Below are 21,584 nucleotides of genomic sequence, written 5' to 3'. Positions count from 1 at the left end.
ATTACACTATAAATATTTTTCAACTTAAAAAATGGTGAACCAACACCTGAAGTGGTTATCGTGCGGTTGGGTAATAGCGGGTGGATACCACGCGGTATTCACAGTTGTCTTTCACTATAAAAGCAAATAAACGATATTAAAGACAACAACACCCATCAATTACCGCATGGTGATTATTTATTGTGGTCGACATGTTTCGCCAACAAGCGTGGCGTCTTCAGGACAATATTATACATGAAATCAAACAGTGAAGTACAGATTTTGCGGTTGTGCGGTTTGCCTGAACAATAGAGGTTGTTATGACGACGTTATAGATATAAATAGAAAGTGAAAGTGAAAGTAAAATAAGAATCTAGTATAGTTAAAAGAGAAAGTTAGTCAATAAAGTTATTTACAATGTGGTTATCTGCTATTCTTGCACGTCTGTGTGGTGGTCCTCATAGAAGTTTCTAGTGGTAATAATGTAGAAATGATGGAAGTAGCTCATAAAATGTCAGTTCATTTCCAAATTGGACAACACCCCATTGGCCATCCCGTACCAATTCAACTGGCTTCGCTCCGAGGGAGGTACTGCTTCCATTGAGTTAGTAAAAGGTGAAGTGTATGATTGCCGCAATTTTGGGAATTGTAAATCTTGGTAGATGTGTTCATAGAAATTAACTTTGCTAATAAAATGTCCGTGGATGAAGCTTTTCTTTATAAATATGGTTTGTGGTTTATGTGGTTCATCTTGATTCTGGTTCCTCCCTTTTTTCTCTAAGTAAAATGCCTGGTATTCCGAATAACTTTGACTTTGTGTACTTATGTATGGTATGTAAATCTTCAGTGATGGACTGCTTCTTCTTTGTATGTTTCTGTGGTTGCTTCTGTTTCCAAATCTCTCCTTATTTTTTCTCCGTATCTGGCAATTTTCAGGAACGGATCGAGAACTTTTTAAATGGTCCGGTATTTCGTTCATGCTGTGTGGTTGTTAGGTACAACGCTAGTTTGGCAAAGGTGGATCCTCTCGGATGCAGGGTGTTGGTTCACCATTGAGAGATTTGGAAACAGAAGCAACCACAGAAACATACAAAGAAGAAGCAGTCCATCACTGAAGATTTACATACCATACATAAGTACACAAAGTCAAAGCAATTCGGAATACCAGGCATTTTACTTAGAGAAAAAAGGAAGGAACCAGAATCAAGATGAACCACACAAACCACAAACCATATTTATAAAGAAAAGCTTCATCCACGGACATTTTATTAGCAAAGTTAATTTCTATGAACACATCTACCAAGATTTACAATTCCCAAAATTGCGGCAATCATACACTTCACCTTTTACTAACTCAATGGAAGCAGTACCTCCTTGGAGCGAAGCCAGTTGAATTGGTACGGGATGGCCAATGGGGTGTTGTCCAATTTGGAAATGAACTGACATTTTATGAGCTACTTCCATCATTTCTACATTATTACCACTAGAAACTTCTATGAGGACCACCACACAGACGTGCAAGAATAGCAGATAACCACATTGTAAATAACTTTATTGACTAACTTTCTCTTTTAACTATACTAGATTCTTATTTTACTTTCACTTTCACTTTCTATTTATATCTATAACGTCGTCATAACAACCTCTATTGTTCAGGCAAACCGCACAACAGCAAAATCTGTACTTCACTGTTTGATTTCATGTATAATATTGTCCTGAAGACGCCACGCTTGTTGGCGAAACATGTCGACCACAATAAATAATCACCATGCGGTAATTGATGGGTGTTGTTGTCTTTAATATCGTTTATAAATATTTTTGTTAGTTTTATAGATTTTAACCACATCACCATTATTTGATCGGTCAGGATTGTCAATTTCAATTTGAAATTAAGAATTTAAAAATTCCATCAGTCATGTCAGTGAATATATTTGATAAACATAAGATTTAAATTTAGGCTTAAAGCTCTCATATCTGGTTTCTTTGGAGATGTGCCACAAAGTCATTACTTAAGTTCATATACTGTTTTCCAAATTTTCTTAGACAGAAGTTTTCTCCCTTGTTCGACTAGCCAAAAGAATGGACATAAGAAAAATGCAATTCCTTTCTGAAAGATTGACCTGAATATATAATACATGTGTTTTTCTTGACTATCAACCAACTATTATCTGATAAAAATTGCTTTCTCCAATATAGATATACAAATCTAATATCTTACACCCTGGCAGTGGATAAGGTACACTGATGTTATTATGATAAATGAAAGTTATCCTTGGAAATAGTACAAGAATTAGGAGAAGTGACATGATGTATAAAGTGTTAATTATGCATTCAGTCATATGACATTAATTAACATAAAGTTATATATATATATATATTATTATTACCATTCATTAATAGAATAAACAGTTATATAAACTCAGTTTTAGCCCACATGATGAATTACAAATCTATTGTTTCATTCCCAATGGACAATTATATGCAACTGAATTTTAACATGCCTCTGACTTTTATTTGAATATTTTCTTGATTGATACATAACATGCAATGCATGCAGTTGTATTGATTTGTCTACATAATTTATTTAATTTGTTGTGTAAACAGTTTTGATGCATTTGTGAGCTGCAATTTAACTGTCTTTCAATGCCATACAAATTTGCATAAAATTTTCACTTCTAACTGGGATCACAGCTATTATTCTTTTTCAAACTTATTATTCCTTATATTCCAAAAGAGATTTTTCTGCTCTATGGTTGGGTTGTTGTGGCTTTGACACATTCCTGTTTTCCATTCTCAATTTTATTACATATTTACCCATTTGTTTGTCATCTGTTAGAAGTTAAGAAAATAAGTCTAAAAATACATGTACATGTAGCTTAATCATTTTTATGGGCTTGAGTGCAACTACAAGATAACATGAATTATGACAAATTATGTTTGTATGTTGAAAGAATGCTTCAATAAGCTTAATAAATTAACGCATTTTTTTTAGGTTTGCTTCAAAGAATTTAAGATTAGGCCAAAACAAAATTTATGTCTGTTTATGGTTACCTGACTGACTCTATTTTGAGGGCCAACCCTAAGCCATTTTGTTCATGTCTAAAGTGAAAAATAAACTGAACTCATGTTCAAAGTGAAGATAGTGTTGCCTGATACATCCCATCACCCAATGTTCATAATCATGAATATGATAGCTGTTTTAAGGAAATTTGCGACTTGTGTGATGAAGTAATCATTTTGCAGCCATTTTTTTCCAATCAATAACAAAGGGAAATAATCCAATTATTAAAAATATGGGTAAAATCGTCCCATGGACAACTCAGACCATGGCAAGACGGACTGCACAACTCAAAATAATAGTTAAAGTTTTATTATGTTTATATTTACAGATGCAAAAGATTTGTAGCTTTGAAGGTTGTGAAGAGTGCCCAACATTACACAGAAACAGCTCTGGATGAAATTAAATTATTGAAATGTGTAAGTTTAGAAAAAGATAGATAGTTTATGAGCTGCTAGTGCATATTGGTCGATTCTTTGAACTCAAACAATAAATTAGACATCAAAAATAGTAAATTTTCTTCCTACATGTTTCTATTTTGTGAATGTAATTTGAATTAGGTTCAGTTTACAAAGTCAACTTTTCCTACATGCGTCATTTCATTCATGAAATAATGTATTACTCTGTGCGAAAATTCCCAGTTTACTAATGAAACAAGTCATGCAAACGTTGGAAAACTTAATAGTTTCATCTTTAGTGGTGTTAGTAGTGTTAGGCAATGTTTTTACTAGTGTGTTTCATCTAAAACAACACAATTTGTTTATCAGGTGTTTGATTTATCTAAACGCAGATGCATTGTATTATTGCTTCATTGATGAGTTTCCATTCTATGGTATTGAGACAATGAATTTTGTCTTATTTCATTGTAACGTCAAAATGAAATTAGACATCGTAAATTTCCTCCTCCTACACACACAAAATGTATTTATGGCTAGTGATCTTGTAAAACTAGTTGACAGAGAGATATATGTAAATATTATATAAAAGGATAATGTAGAATGATTGATTAGAAGTTATTGATAGATTTGAACAAAAACAAATAATTATTGGTTAATTTGATATAGGAAGATTAGCACATGTTGTGTGATTTTTTATTTTTTTTAATGTTTTTAATATTATATTTTGATGACATCCCATGCCAGGATGACAGGTGTTACTAATTGAAAAAGCATGACACAAACAAAATTGAAATGTTAGAAGAAAATCATAGAGCATTTTAAAACTGAACGACTTTACTGTAGTGTTCTGTTGACATGTTCCACAAGAATAAGAGGGACCACTTGTAAGATCCTTTACAGGGGAGGTGTCTTTCTATAAATGATTCTCCTGTAAACTGAATTTTAATGCCCCACCTACGATAGTAGAGGGGCATTATCTTTTCTGGTCTGTGCGTCCTATAGTTCGTATGTGCTGCTTAAGGTTAAAGTTTTTGGTCAAGGTAGTTTTTGAGGAAGTTGAAGTCCAACTCATCTGAAACTTAGTATACATGTCCCCTATGATATGATCTTTCTAATTTTAATACCATATTGAGTTCTGACCCCAATTTCACGGTCCACTCAACATAGAAAATGAAAGTGTGAGTGGGGCATTCTTACGTGTACTGGGGACACATTCTTGTTTTTAATTCTAGAACAGGCTGTTCATTTCACTTCCTTGATGGCTGAAAGCTGTCTGCTTAATTAACACATCTCCATGATTTATTACATGTCATTGGAACTGTCAGTTTACTCATGAATATGAAACCACAGTCTATCTTTTGTTTGTATTCATTATTTCAAGTGTGCTCAGTTGAACAAATCAAAACACAATGCAGATTCAATATTAAAGTTTTATTAGTAATTTAAGTTGATGGACATTCATTTATCACGGAATTAATTGTCAATCAATCATAAATTGACAATTCAGATTTATTTAGATAATGGTGATAATTTTTATTTTTTGTGGACACAGTATGTTAAGATTGGCAAGGGAACATACTGTTGAATGTTGTTCTTGTCCATTGTTAGTAATGTCTTTGTGGGCATTCAAAATGAAAAGGTTGAACCATTTTCTATATGCTTCTTGCCTTAAATATTATATCTAGTAGTTTTACTGATTTCCCCACCTGCCGAAAGTTTATCCCTGACTGCATGAAACATGAACTTTAAAGAAACATCAATTGATCATCAAGTTTCTGCTGTGAAAGGAGTCTTATCAACCATACAGTGAATTTGGGCTCAACTACAGGCCTAAATTGTCCTACATGTACCGGTAACTCAGTTTGGGCATTTCAATTTAAAAGTCTTTTGTGAAGACTGACATAGTCATGATACATGTAGTATAGTTTTGTTACAGAAGTGTTTTCTATAAAATTAAATGTACACCCTGAAAAAGAAGCTTTGATCTGAAAATGATATTTCAATCTAAAATGACTCTTTTATAAGAATTAAGTTTGCAAAAAAAAAAAAAGAAAAAAAAATTATTTTCTATGGATAAAGATAGTCATTGTAATTCCAGCACATTTTTTTAAACGCTTCCTAATAGGTTCTGAAAACATCCAGAATGAGGTTTTAAACAAACGCCTACAAGTTTTAAATTATGTTCTTCATTGAGTTGGTAAAGGGCTATAAAAATAATAGAATTTCAATTATTGAACTTTGATAACTGTCAAAGAACTAAAAAAATCTCATTTGGAAATGTTAAAGAATGATTTAAGTAATAAAACTTAACTCATTGATTCCCACGCTTCACTTATAACTGATTTGTACTCCTGGAAATTGTGTAAACGTCATTTGGGACCTATCAGGTTATATCCTACAAAACTCAATTTATTTCTCTTCAGAGAATAACAGAATGTCAAGTGTCTTGAAAATGGAGTAATGGCTTTCATCCCACAACAGCCAACTGTATTGAAATTGACATATTTAAATTTGGCATGTTATACAATTGTGCCAGACTGAACTGTCAGAAAATGATTAAAAATAACATTGTGAATCTATTGGAAAGAATTTCTGTAAATTTAAACTATAGTTTGCGACGTAAACTTTACATTAAAAGTCTTGTTTACCAAATTTTTTGAAATTTTAATCTTTAATTTTTTTTTTTTTTTTTTTTTCCAGCCGGAACCTAAACATTGTCTCTAAAAATTAGTTTAAACAAAAAATGGTCAGGACTTAAAACTGACTTTTATTGACCTTTTTGGGGCTATTGGTAGTAAAATTGTTGGTACACATTATCAATATTATTTCTATTGTTACTCACTAAATTGTATTGATTAGGATGAAAGTGATATTTGTATGAAACTTAGCATTACCATTTTAGTATGTATGTAACTGTCAAGATCTAAGTATGTTCTATGAACAGAATTCATGTACAAATCAATAAATACTTGTTTCAATGAATACTTGCGTGAAGAAATAGATATGGTACAGGAATTGATCATGTCTTGAATAGATTTTTACCATTCTAAAGGAAGTTCTAAATTTTTTTTCAATTAAATAGGAAAATAGCACTTAAAAAGTTATAAAAACTTTCAGATTTGCAGTTAGACACATAGCATAATATTTTTTTAGATCCATTTAAGTGCTGGTTTATAGGTGTTTTTTAATGGTATCTGTATTCTTTTTTTTTCAGGTCAGAGAAAGTGACGAAAGTGATGATTACAGAGAGAGAACAGTCCAGCTGTTAGATGATTTTAAAATTTCTGGTATAAACGGAACACGTATCCTTCTGAATTGTCAACACTCAATGTGTTTATTTTCATTTATTATTCATACTTATATGTATTAGATTAAGAAGATGTGGTATGATATTGCCAATGAGACACCTCTCCAAATGATGTAAAAGGAAGCAACTATAGGCCACTGTATGACTTTCTACAGTGAGGAAAACAGATACGACAACGCAAGCTATAAAAGATCTTAAATGTCTAATTTAAAATGATTTGAACAAGAAATGTAATGGTCTGATTTTAATATGTACAAAAGAACAAACAAAACAAAAAATATAGAAGAAAAAAAGAATATACTGCTACAAAAGACAACCACTGAATTTCCTGCTCCACACTGAGACAGGCACATACAGAATGTGACCGAGTTAAACATGTAGCAGCCCATCAACCCTCTATCCTCAACTCTTAAATGAGTACTGGACCAGGTTAGCAATTGACATTGAATTTATATTTTACATTGACTTTCACTTTTAAAAAATCTAAACGATAGGCATGCTAAAATTATCATTAATAAAACTTTGAATCCTTTCATACTTGTTTTTAATAAATATCTACAATCAATATAATTTGATATTAGACTAAGAGTTACAAATGGCCTGTGAAATTGTGTTCATTAGACTGTCAGTTTGTATTGATATTTAGATTCCCAGGGAGATAGATATTATCACATTTAGCTCGATGTGTAACAGATTTTGTGTCTAATGTTTGCTATCATTATTGTGGTATGGGATGTTTAATGATATTTTGATTAGCATATTTTATTTGTTTTCCTGAAGTATCAGTTTGACATTGAACTAAGAGTAGTGGTAATGGAACGTCCTATCGGACAGCAGGGGTTCCTATAAGATAGGGCTTGGGAGAACAAAATCCATATAGGTATTACAACCTGTCCTAGATTTAGCTTTAATTCCTAGGACCCAAGTTGAAACATCCAGGAAGGGGGAGGGGGAATTTGCTATTCTATTACCTTGAAAGTAAGAATGAGATACTGAGTATAAGGTGGAAATATAATGACCAAAAGAAAAACATAAAAACAAAATAACATTCCACAAATATTACACTGAAAATTAACATATAATATCTAGAATAAGAAGCACATTAAAAGAGGGAAAAAGTATATATGGTTTTGTAATTTATGTTGAAACATCTCAAGATTACTGCAAAATGGATTAACAAAAATTAGGGTACATCAATTTTTTTATTACATGTACATGTATAAATTGCAATAAAAAATGCTTGTATAGATTTAGATATTTTTTTTATACATGTATATGTATATTTTATATATCTTTGTTTACTTTTGTCTTGAAACTTATCTAGAATACAGCTTTTTACATACAATCCTTAACCTGACACAGATGTCTGTATGGTATTTGAAGTTTTAGGAAATAATTTATTGAAGTTGATAATTCGATCAAATTACCAAGGAATTCCTGTGCGAAATGTCAAGTCTATAATAAAACAGGTGAGAATATTAAAAGAAAGAAGGTAGGATATAAAGAGCAAAACAGAAAAATATTTTTTGATTTTATTTGTGAAGTGCAGTTTATAGTTATTAGAGATCCTTTTGAGGTTTTAATTAGAATTTCTGATTCCTAAAATGAATACAAATGGCATTAAAGAAAACAATGGTGTACATCCTCAATGTTATATTCAAATGAGTTGTGAAATAGACTGTAGGCATGTCCAAGAATGACAAAAGATCATTTTATATGTGTTAGAATAACTATGTTTATGGCAATATTAAGGTGGTACCCGACACTTTCACTAAAATTAATTTGGCTCGTTTAATTTTCATAAAAGTATTTACTTTGACTCTTTAACAAAAATTTTGAACCAACTGTTATGTCAGAAAAAATACACTGCCAGGTTATATAGCAGTTTGACAAACATCAGTTTGGATCGTTGAGAAGCTTAATAGTCCTTTTACAACACAACATAATTAAAACGTTTAGCTGACATTACAGAGTTATCTCCCTGTAGTGTTAGGTACCACATTGAGTGTATAAATTCATTTTCAACACAATTGGCTTTGATATTTAATTAATTATACCAGAGTACTTCTATTTCATACATTTTATTTGATTTTTTTCAGGTTTTACAAGGGTTACATTATTTGCATGTGAAATGTAAAATAATTCATACAGATATAAAACCAGAAAACGTCCTGATGTGTGTGGATGATACGCACATTCGTAAATTAGCAGCTGATGCTTTTGAATGGCAAAAGATTGGTTGTCCTATCCCAGGGTCAGCAGGTAGGGAAAGTTTTATGTGTTTTTGTGGAATTAACAGTTATATCAAATAGTTCATTTAAAAAAGTTTTTATCTTTTATGTGAGTTTTCTGTCAGTTTGGAGTTTGCATTGCTGATTGCCTGTTTTATCCACCTGTTGTCCTAATATCCTTTATAAGAAAGATAGCACAGAACATGTTTTAGCCAGACGTAATTTCATGGAATATTTGTTTAATATTGCCACACCAAAAAATCAGGATTTTACTTATAAATCAAATTGCTTTTGCGGCAAATTAGAAGGATAATTGTCAAGTTATTCACGAATTAAAAATTATTAGTTTTTCCATAATTCATGTAAAGGAAACATGAGCTCAAAACTGTTCAATAAGAAGGAAATAAATAAAATGATCCCAAAAATTAAACACGTAGGTACCTTTGAGGCACTTTTAAGACCCTTAGTTAGCACATTCATGTGATGAAAAGAAGAATGTTATCTCCATCAAATGTAGGAACATAAAATGTGAAGTTAAAAAATAATCATTCTTTTACTTTGTAGTGAGTACAGCACCAAAAGAGAAACCAGACACGTCCAAAATGTCCAAAAATAAGAAGAAAAAGATGAAGAAGAAATTAAAGAAACAGCAGCAGTTATTAGAGGTGCAAATGCTACAAATAGAGGAAAGTCAAATTGATTCAACGGTTTGTAGTCATTGCATCCTTTGTTGCAATTGTAATCAAACCTAGTTGATGTGGTGGTGTAATATATCTCTTTGTCATCTGACCAAATGTCATGTCACTTCAGGAGCTTCAATTTATCATTCATTGCTTTGGGAAAAAAAATTTGGTAGAATTTTCTTTGAACATGGTCAGAAAATTTTATGCTTGCTGCTACTAAATTTGGTTTGAAAGAAAAAGAAACACTTTAATTTGAGCTTTTGAGAATAAACATTTTTTCAGGTTATTTTATGTTTTTAGAAATTTAAATTTCAAAAATATAGTAAGAGGTACGTTGAAGTGACTTAAAAATGCCATTTTTGTTAAAAATTTGCACTTTCTCATTGGATTTTAACATGGCGTGTCTTTAATGAAAATTAACATAATTCATGTGTAACAATTTTTTTTCAACTTATTTAGATAGCTATTTTTCAAAATTAATTACTATTTCACATTCTAACTTGGTGTGCAATACTCTAAAATTAATGGCATAATTTAGTGCTAGCTATTTTTAACACTCCTGGCATTAAGATTTCAAGAGAAACACATTCATTTGACTTTCTGTTTCCTCATGTATTTATATGTATATTTAGAATGTTTTACTACAGGGCTGTCCCTTTAAAGCATACATGGAACACAGTGAAGGCACTTTCACTTTGTCTGTGTGTCAAGTACAGCAAAACTCATAATACAATTACAGCAGAATGCATTGAGTGTGTAGGGAATTCATTTTAAAAGTGTCTTCACTGAGTATCATGTATGTTGACATGGAACAGTTATCACTATCATTTTTAGTTTTTCTCTAGTTTATATCTATATTTATTATTGTAAACATTTTACTTGGTTTATTTATAAAACAGAAATGAGAGGTTCTTTAAATTAAATATCAAAAAGTTCCATATATCACTTTTTCATAGGACATCTACATTCTACCATTTGATAAAATAATCTAGAACCCTTTGGGTTGGTTTATTATTTTATTGTTCATTTTTAAAGGAATTAAACCAATAGTTGATTGATCTATAAATTGATTAAATAAAATTATTCCCCCCCCCCCCCCCCCCCCCATAAAAGCACTAAAATAATGATTATTTACGGAATGATGACACATTTTTTTTTATCAATTTGTACTTTCCTTTTAGTAAATTATTATTGCAAATTATAAGGCTTCCCTTTGCTTATATCCTTCTGGCCAGCTCCTCATAAAAGATGCTTATTTATTTGGTTTTCTGGAAACAACACATCCCTTTTGCAAATCTACCATAAATAATCTACAGCAGTTGGTCAGTATGTTAATTTTCATTTTTCATCATTTTGGATACTACTACTGCTGATAGCAAAATGAGAGCAAAATGTATTTTTTGAAAGTATTTAATTGGTATAATTTAATACGATGAAAAATAAAAATACTATAAAAGTTTATTTTGTATCTATTAAGATTTGTATTAAAATCAATTTTAAAGTCATAAGAAACCTCAAATAAAAAAAAAATAATGCATATATTTTTTATAACTCAATGGATAGTTTTCATTGTAAAACTTATGAATATATAGTTATCAAAAGTAATAGGATTATAACATATACTTATGAACATATACTTTTTTCTTGGGAAAATTCTTTAATTTATTCATATTTAGAAGATGTTTACTTTATTTGAATTGCTTCCTTCCAGCAAGCAATTCCCCCGACATATTTTCCGTATGCAAGGTGACCTCAGTGTGACCCATCTCGTAAAAATCCGGTGACCACAATATGCATGGATGTCCTTAAAATAAACTATTATCTGAATTTACATGTTAAACACATGCTCTATTTCCATGCTTTTTTGTTTATTTTTCGTCAATTGTTGACAAACAGGTGACAATCGTTAAACTTCGGCTTCAAAACACAAACTTTAATTACCTGCCATATTTTCACAACAACACTGACCAATTGAAAAAAAAATTGACGATTATATGATATTTACACGAAAAAAATGATAAATTCGAGCACAGAAGACTAAGTTTATGATGTTTGTATGCATTGGTTTAAGAATTGGAAGAACATTATTTTTCACCGGTCACTTGTTTCTTATGACTTTAAAAAGTAAAATTATTCATCTTTTTGGGGTTAATTTATAATTTTTTACAGGTTTTTTAATGAAAATATACTGTACTACCATAGAACTTTTGATTGTATAGAACTTGAATTGTTTTATGTTGTTGTTATTATATCACTTCTGACTAAAGATTGTATGTAGTATGTATGTAGTCATTGTAAAAAAATTTGTGTTTATGATTCTGCACCTCTGTCACAGAAATATGATGTATTTAGACTGATTTTTTTGGCAGGGAATACTGAATCTATCCCTGGAGACTGTTATTTGATAAAGATGAAGACTAGCATAAAAAATCTGAAATAATTTACCTTTCATTTAAAAATTTGAATCATAAATGATAGTTATTTTATATTTGATAGGTTAATATAAAGTTATACAATTGATAGAATCTTCATAAAGCTCATAAACAGTTGCGTTTCCTGAATTTGATATATAGCATTTATTATTGTGTTAGTGTTGTACTCTCTTTTGTAGATGTTGTTTGCCATGCAACATTAAAATAATCAATTTCATGTACCAAAAAATACCAGTTGTGTACTTCCAGCTGGGAGATAGATGCATGCAAGTTTATGATGCATAGAAAACAATTTTCTTTCAAAATTGTTTTCAAATTACAGACTTAAATAAGACTAGAAAAACTCTATAATTTTTTTAATAAAACAAGACTGCCAAAGCAGGTACCTTATAAGATAGGTAATAAGAAAATGAATAGAGTGTAATTTGGTCATCTTTATCGAGATTTTTAAATGCAGAAACAGTGAAACAGTGAAACTGAGTTGTATGCATGAGAAATTATTGATGTATTTGAACATTACAGATGACACAGAGTGCCAGTATCAACTCTTTTCCTGAAGGGAACCCAACAGGGGAAGGCATGGACCAAACTGATCAAGACAACACAGAAACCAGCGATCTGCCAAATTCTGAAACTTCCAGTCTCAATATGCCTAGCTCTGAAAGTTCTAACCTGATTTCACCCATTTCGGACAGCTCTAATCTTATATCACCAACTTCTGAAAGTTCTAATCCATTGCCCAATAGTGAAAGTACTGTCCCTAGCTCTGACGCATCACCTGTGATTGAACAAGCAAATATAACCAAAAATGATAGTGAAATAACTATTACCGAATCAGATAATAATAATAAAGGTAAATATTTTAGTGATGTATCATTGCAAGTCAAGTTGTTGGTTGATGATGGAAGTTTTTCACGACCTTGACTGGCTATACAATTTGTTGGTTGGCATGATTGACATATATAAACCTTATCTTAAAACGCATTAAGTCCATTTTCATCAAGAAATTTAGACTTGCAATATTTTGTAAAGATAACTTCCTTGATAGATGTTATACATAGTTTGATAACTGAATTATTCATCACCTTTAACACTTCTGTATTGATTTATTATATTTAACATGTTCTTCTTTTCAGCATTTGGATTCATATAAAACATGACACTGAAAGAAATGATTTGCACAGTTTCCTTGTTATATATCTGGTCTATAAGAGTTAGTTATACATAATTCCCACGCTTGTTTGTCTTTACAATTTAATAGCATTTTGTGGAATTTTTTGAAAATTTGATGAAATTAGGTATTGTTGTGTGAAAGGATTAGAGGTCATCTTCTGGTTCATGGATAGCAACATGCATTCTTCATATATCATGGGAGATCATAAAAATAATATCTACAATTTTTTCTACTTCTCTATGCCATATTAATTTGAAATTTGGACTTGAGTGTTATCTTAATTGTTTGTAAGGTGTTGTGCTTTTTCATGGTTTTGGTTGACCTTGTTCCTAGATAGCAATTTTGGCTGCTATTATTACCAATTTAAGTTGTATTGAAATTCTTGTTACTTGCTTACTAGCACAAAACATTTGTTTGACATCTTGAATTTGCTGGATGTTAGTTAGATCAAAGGTGTATTAAATGTGTTTTTAATAACTTTCACATCTTTGCAGAAAAATGCAAGGAACAGAATTATGTTTCATCATTATAAATATGTAATGGGAAAAATCCTGGAATTTTGTCCATGCTTATTTTCCCTTTATTTGAAATGTGTTAAGTGCAAAACTAAAGAATTGAAATAAAGATAAAAAAAACCAATAAAATAATGTTGTTTTCTTTTGTTTTTCAGTGAAAGAGAAAAATATTGTGAATGAAACAAAAACTGAAAATGCAAACGAAAATAATGTTGAAAACAAATCCACAGAAATGTGTCAACCGGACATTATAGACTTAAATATCAAAGAGGTTGAATCCAAATTAAATGTGGAAAATGAAAAGAAATCGGTGGAGGAAGGACAACAAAATTCAGAGGTTGTACACGATGCAGGGGATGTTCCCATGTGTAATGGATTTGAATCTCAGAACGGTGATGTGAATACAAACTTTTCTAGTAAATGTGAGACAGCAATGGACCAAGAAGTGCCACAAGAGGAAGCACAAGACCATCGGGGAAATAGACGCTCACATAGTCCAAGTAGTCAGACTCCCAGTGATAAAACAGATTCTTCAAGTAAGTATCTGTCACATTGGTCATTTCACTTCAAAAGTTTTATGAAAAGGTGAATCATCAAGTCCATTCATATCTGAAAACATTATCTTTTATATGACCACGAAAGATTCTGCGGTTATATATTGGTATCATGTCATCTTCATCATAGTATAAGTAAATAGAAATCTATCAATTTTAATTATATTGTCATGTAAAATTATTTATGTTGCAACGATCCTTTCATACTTAAAGTCATAAGAAACCTCAAATCAAAAAAAATAATGCATATGTTATTTATAACTCAATGGATAGTTTTCATTATAAAACTTATGTACATATACTTTTTTCTGAAGAAAATTCTTTAATTTATTCATATTTAGAAGAAGTTTACTTTATTTTAATTGCTTGCTTCCAGCAACCAATTCCCCCGACATATTTTCTGTATGCAAAGTGACCTCAGTGTGACACATCTCGTAAAAATCCGGTGATCACAATACGCATGGATGTCCTTAAAATAAACTATTATCTGAATTAAGATGTTAAAAACACGTGCTCTCTTTTCATGCTTTTTTGTTTATTTTTTGTCGATTGTTGACAAACAGGTGACCATTGTTAAACTTTGGCTTCAAAACACGAACTTTAATTACCTGCCATATTTACACAACTACACTGACCGATTGAAAAAAAATTGACGATTACACGAAATTTACACGAAAAAAATGATAAATTCGTGCACAGAAGACCAAGTTTATGATGTGTGTATGCATTGGTTCAAGAATTGGAAGAACATAATTTTTCACCGGTCACTCGTTTCTTATGACTTTAAATGTAATACTTTGATGAGAAACAAAGAAGATACAAATATTTTTTCTAATAAATGATTTTTTCCATTCACATGTCAATAAAGTTCTTGCCAGGCAAACTGTGTGTGGAAATTTTAACAGGCCACACAGTGACGGAAAAAACCAGTTCAGTAAGGAAAGTGTTAATAAGATTTCATCAAATATCTACTTTCTAGAGCTTTAGTTTAGTTGACAAAACCAACATTGATAATACGTTACCTATTTTTCTTAAGACAATTTTACAATATAAGCAGGAAGGCTAAATATTTCAGATTGAGTGTTTTTTTATGTATTTTAAGGTGGGAAAGCAAATGCTGCCAGACCAGATCCTGTGAGAGAAGAATGTGACATTCCTGTTAAAATTGCTGATTTAGGAAATGCCTGTTGGACAGTAAGTTAATTTTGTATAATATAAAAAAAGAAGATGTGGTATTATTGCCAATGAGACAACTATCCACAAAAGACCAAAGTGACACAAACATTAACAACTATAGGTAACCATACAGCCTTCAACAACCTTTAATTTTTAAAGAGTATAATATTACTATTTTTAGCCTTATCACTTTTGTTCTTAATTTTGTCATTGAAATCTTGTTTTTCTTCTGAAAATGCATATTCTGAAAATGCTTATTCAAATTAAAAACAGAGGGAATGAATGAAAGTCTTTTTCTTAATGGAGAAGCAGCAACCTATCAATTTTACAGCAGTGGATCAAACCAACAACCTCTTGTACTCCAGACGAATAAGCTATCTATAATAGAGACTATATACACTTGAAGGTAAACTGATATGGAAAACAACTTCAATATTAATAAGTAAGGCAAACCTTTTTGTTTCTTTTGATTAAGGACAATAAAGATCAATGTTTTATTTATTTTATTTTTGTTTCAGTATCACAGGTTTACAGAAGATATCCAGACCAGACAGTATAGATGTCTGGAAGTGTTAATAGGGGCAGGGTATGGTCCTCCTGCAGATATCTGGAGTACTGCATGTATGGTACGTTCTATTGTAATATACCTATATAAGTTATATTTTGTATGAGAGGTGAAATATACCAAAGTGATATTCAAACTGATAATCAAATAAAATAACAATATCATGGTAAAACATGGAAAATGATTAAAAAAAACCAGCAGTATTCAGAACACAACATAGAAAACTAAAGACTGAGCAATACGAAGCCCACTTGGACCTGGGGTGATCTTAGTTCTCTAGATGCTCACATCACTGCTCTACATGTGGCCATCTTTTGTACTGCTCATTTGGTGATAAGTCTAATTCAGTAGACTACTAACACAAAGGTTCCTGGTTCGATTCCCGTTTGGGATGAAAATTTCAGGAACTCAATTTTCGGCTCTCCCTTAACACCATTTGCGAGTATGGTCTTGAGGAAACGATGATAGTCTGTCGGACGGGGACGATAAATGGCTGACCCGTGTTAAGAGAGAGCCATATCTCTTGCACGTTAAAGACACACTTGTAGATTTCGAAAAAGAGTAGGCTAATGCCGCTACAAGGCAGCACTTGCACCTGCAAAGTGGAAAGGGATTAATATAAGTTGCAAAACTTGTTTCCCAATCCACTATGAATAAATATGTTTAAACTAAACTAGTAGGTCACATTCAAGGTAAAGAGGACAATTTTCTGGTTACAGCAATTTGAACATTTATGTTGTCTTCTATAATATGACTGAAGTTGCTCATTGAATGAAAAAGAGTAGTTGTACAGATGTTATCATCAGAGACAACAAATATTCTGATTGTATAAGAAAACAGATGTGGTAGGATTGTCAATGAGACAACACTCTGCAAGAGACCAAATTACACAGAAATTTACAACTATAGGTCACCGCAGTAACCGCACAGCCTTGTGACTGTCTTGTCCTTATGGACTTTGTTGACATCAAATTTTGTTCTTCCTGACATATAAATTTTTATTATATCTTTTTAATATATTTGTAGGCATTTGAGTTGATTGTTGGTGATTATTTATTTGAGCCTCATTCAGGAGAAGACTACTCTAGAGATGAAGACCACATTGCCCATATTATAGAACTTCTAGGGCCAATACCTCGCCATATAGCACTGGCCGGCAAATATTCCAGGGAATTCTTTAATAGAAGGGGTAAGAATTATTTTAAAACAGATATATGCTTGAGATCTCATAAACATGTTTAACACCGCCACATGTTTTCACCTGTCCCAAGTCAGGAGCCTCTGGCCTTTGTTAGTCTTGTATTATTATAATTTTAGTTTCTTGTGTACAATTTGGAGTTAAGCATGGCGTTCTTTATCACTGGACTAGTGTATATTTGTTTAGGGGACAGCTGAAGGACGCCTCAGGGTGTGGGCATTTCTCGCTACATTGAAGACCTGTTGGTGACTCTGCTAGAATTTTGTTCCAATACAATGAGTTTTTAAGCTGTTGGGACTATTACTCACAGAATGTTAGTTATAATCACATTATATACTTTTTAGCAGAGTTGGGTCAAGTAAAACTCAGCTTATAAATGGATGTATGCCTCTCAAATGTCCCAAAAAATAACTCAATTTAACAACTGAAGCACAAAAAATACTTTTGTCTAATCTTGTATTAGATATCTATGAAAATTATTTTAGGTATTATTCCAACAAACACTTAGCATTATGGTATTTAATAGATATAAGTAAGGAAACAAGCATTGTAATCTTCATTGTTTTAATTTAAATTACAAATTGTTAATAAGTTTTGTTTTGTTTCAGGTGAGCTTAAACACATTTTAAAACTAAAACCATGGGCTCTAACTGAGGTGTTACAAGAAAAGTATGAATGGACGCCAGAGGAAGCGGGAGCATTTGGAGATTTTATTGTCCCCATGTTAGAATTCGATCCAGAGAAACGTGCAACTGCAGAGGAATGTCTTCAGCATCCTTGGTTAAATGAAGTTTGAACTTCAGTGACACAATTCATGCTAAGCTGACTACATGCACATTAACGAGATTTGACATTGTGTACATCACTTCCTACAAAAACTATAGTGAAAAATACATGTATGCTGCTTGGATTTCTTCTCATGTTATCAAAGTTTCACTGGCTGTTTATATGTATTTATAAGTTGGTTTCATTTGTCATTACTTAAGATTAATATATACAAGAGACTTCAATTTTTATTCACACAGTATTCAGTTATATACACTATGTGTATGAATTCAGTACTTAACAGAGCATACTAGAACTAGGTTAGGGTTTAGGTATCAGTGTGTTTTGCACAAACAGTTTGATTTTTGTGTTTGAAATTGTTAGGGTAAACTATGTTTCTTTAGAAGTTTGTATTTACTATTGTAAATCTTAGATGATGGTATTTTTTTACTAGACTAAACGAGTGACATTTTTGTATGGAAAAAAGTAAAGTAAGAGTTCTAAATATTGCTACAGCTATATTGTTCAATTTTTCTTTTCATTTATTAAAAGTATTTTGATGATTTCAAAAATGATAGTACAATGTTTAAACTTTCTGTATTCAAGAAAAAGATGTTTTTTATAATCCTTCATTACCAAGCCAGCTCTCAATTGCTTCATTAAATTGCATGTATATCACTTATACACTGGGATTGTTCATATATACTGTGGATTCATTCATTTTCTTGGGTAACAATATTCGTGGATAAAGGAAAACTTATATGTTCATGGATATATAATTTGGTGTTTTGCCAAGTTCTGCATACAATCCTATAGAAAATTTGTCCTTCGTTGTACATTTAGTTTCGTTGTTTACCTTTACCCATAAAATCCTTGAAAAATGGTACCCAACGAATAATGATAAATCAACAGTATCTCTCTTGACTATATTTAACATGAAATGGAACATACTGTAAACCAACTTTCATGACTGTAAAACTTGTTTAACGTTTGAAGAAATATAACACCAGCAGATTCATCATCCATTCAGCCATTAGCAGTTGTCTTTTTTATGACAACAGAAATACTTATATATAATTTCATGTAATTAAATATGCTCGTGGTATGCTTGAATGTGTGAAATTTTTAATGCAGATTGAATATTTGAGTTTAAGTTGAAAGGTCTTATGTTAGATATATATATATTTTTCTTTGCTTTACAAAAAATTCGGAAGTTTTCAACTTGAAATACATATCAGCAAATAGGTCTAACAAACAGTGGGACCATATTGGATAGTAGAAGTATTTAAATGTAATAGTATTTAAAGTTAAAGTGCTCTTTTCTACCAAGTATTCTACTGTAGTATGGCTACCTGTTGTAAACAATATAGAGCCGATCATATACATATTTAGATAGATCATAAAGTCATAAAACTTTTGAGTAGCCTTTTAGCACATGATAAATATAATGTAAAGACCGGTTATAGTTTTGCTATAGTAGATTTTTTCTCTGCAGTGAAAAAGTACACGTCATATTCCAAAAGCATTTTGTACTAGCATGATCATACTAGAATGAATTCTTCTGTTTAAGAATTCCTTTTACATTACAGAAAATATTAAATGAGTTATGTTTTCTTATCAGTGCTATTTAAACATTCCTTTTTTAGTAAGTTAATATTAGGTTAATTTGTGAAGGATTAGGACAGTGGCAAGTCTACACAATACATTTGTAATAGCATTACCTAGTAAAAGTAATTACTTGTGAAATAGAATGATTTTCATTGCTTGTGTAAAATGAAACCTAACTAATCCAAAGCCTGATAATGATCATTAAAAAGCATCTTTTAAAAAAATGATCAACTCAAATTGGACAGAATTTTCAATCAAAAGGGGGTTGATAAGAATAAAAGTGATGATTTGCACTTGTGTTAAAGAAGACAAGTCTTTAAATCAGTAATGTGTTTGTAATAGGCAATTTCTTCAATTTTTTTTAAGCACTAATGTGAAACAGAAGTAAAATAATGTGTATCTTTAGAAGCTTAGAAATGATTTATGGAAACCTTTGCCACAAACGTTTCAATGAATTTGAAGACTTGTGTTCTTTAACCTTTGTCTTCTTCCATTAAAAAATATTTCAGAAAATTTATAAAAACTAATACCTAACTGCTACCAAGTCACAAATAGTGCTGATGTTCTGTTGAACAAGACATTTTTAATTGTTTATACTTATTTTCTATTTATTACCATGTTATTTGTTCTAGAAATCCCTTTATTTTTACAGTCAAGATTCTATGTGCTACAAAAGGTTGTTTTAGTTTTCACATTTAATAACATGATTGTCTATTTAAAAAAATGAAAATGGCTTAATTTGATTATCAACCTTATACAATTGGTACTAAAAAGTTCTGTAGTGAACTTAAAAAAAACCTTCAAAATCTGCAAGTTCGATGGGAATAACTTTTTAACTTAAATGAAAATTTCTTGACAAATTTATTCACTAGGTGATCATTACAAGTCTCAAGCCTATGCAAAAAAGCAAGATGTTTGAAAATCGTTTAAAAAGACACATGAACTGAATAAATGCCATCAAGATGAATGCTTGATGTCACAATGTCTTAGAATATACTGCTACAGTTAGGTTTATACAGTGTCAGAATTGTTTATTAGCAGATCTTTTGTATAAAACAGCAAATATGTTCTTCTTGAATGTTTGTTTGTATGACTGTTGGAGAATGATACATGTTTGAATACAATTTGTGAATAGATTATTGTATTTCAGTTGTCTGTTTTTCTTTTATTGAATAAAAATAGAAATAACACACCTGTGATCACATCTTTGGCATATAAAGTGAATACACATTTGAAATGATGAAGCTTTTGAATTGAGTGTTATCACACAGTTTAACTTTAACTCAAACTTAAAATAAATCAAGGTATATGCATATTATTTAAGAAAATATGACCATAGAAAGTAAAGAAAACAGATAAAGGTCATCCTACATTATTGAAGACAAGCTGTATAACTTTTATAAAATGAGATGAAATACTGTGAAAGTACTTTTATTCGTGGGGTATCAATTTTCGTGGTTTTCGTGGATGACTTTATCCACGAATTTAAGTGTCCAACGAAATAAAACAATCATTGTCTAAATCAAGACATCGAAAGATCCCCATCCGTAGGTTTGACCGCTGATGATATGATCAGAATATATTGAATTTAACGCCAAATCTGAGAATACTTTAAGAGCAGTCACAGAACTATAACTGCATGCAGGATTATACCCATTTAATCTTTAATAACCTAAACTGTACAACTTTTGATCCTTAAATTCTCATAAAAAAATATTTTTGATCGATGAAAGTCAGATTTCCGGTATTGATATGCTAGTAGCTATATAGTATGATAAAGTGTTCATTTTATATCCTTATAGTTTACATATGGAAAATAATAATTTCATGCTGGGCTTAATTTTGATAAGAATTATTTGACAATTCAAGATACGTTTATAGCAATTGTTTATGTTACTATTTGCAATAGGTGACATGTTTATGGCCTAATTAACACCTTTG

General features: G+C 31.0%; 1 protein-coding gene across 5 annotated transcripts in view; it reads left to right on the top strand.

Annotated features, from left to right (window-relative positions):
* Window positions 1–20,792, top strand: part of LOC134724502 (SRSF protein kinase 3-like) — a 42,840-nt gene extending 22,048 nt beyond the window's left edge. For 4 of the 5 annotated variants that reach the window (XM_063587576.1, XM_063587591.1, XM_063587585.1 and 1 more), the window contains 11 exons: window positions 3,369–3,456; window positions 6,650–6,737; window positions 8,105–8,211; window positions 8,842–9,004; window positions 9,538–9,680; window positions 12,611–12,941; window positions 13,933–14,313; window positions 15,434–15,525; window positions 16,026–16,133; window positions 17,099–17,261; window positions 17,879–20,792. In XM_063587576.1, coding sequence (XP_063443646.1) covers window positions 3,369–3,456; window positions 6,650–6,737; window positions 8,105–8,211; window positions 8,842–9,004; window positions 9,538–9,680; window positions 12,611–12,941; window positions 13,933–14,313; window positions 15,434–15,525; window positions 16,026–16,133; window positions 17,099–17,261; window positions 17,879–18,066 — 1,852 coding nt within the window. In that variant the 3' untranslated portion in view covers window positions 18,067–20,792. The remainder of the gene's footprint in view (window positions 1–3,368; window positions 3,457–6,649; window positions 6,738–8,104; window positions 8,212–8,841; window positions 9,005–9,537; window positions 9,681–12,610; window positions 12,942–13,932; window positions 14,314–15,433; window positions 15,526–16,025; window positions 16,134–17,098; window positions 17,262–17,878) is intronic. The other variant, XM_063587566.1, reaches the window with a different exon arrangement.
* Window positions 20,793–21,584: the final 792 nt, after the last annotated feature.

This window comes from Mytilus trossulus, chromosome 1, assembly GCF_036588685.1.
Source record: "Mytilus trossulus isolate FHL-02 chromosome 1, PNRI_Mtr1.1.1.hap1, whole genome shotgun sequence".
NCBI lineage: Eukaryota > Metazoa > Mollusca > Bivalvia > Mytilida > Mytilidae > Mytilus > Mytilus trossulus.
Note: the sequence above shows the minus strand (reverse complement) of the source record. Positions and strands in the feature narration are given on the sequence as shown.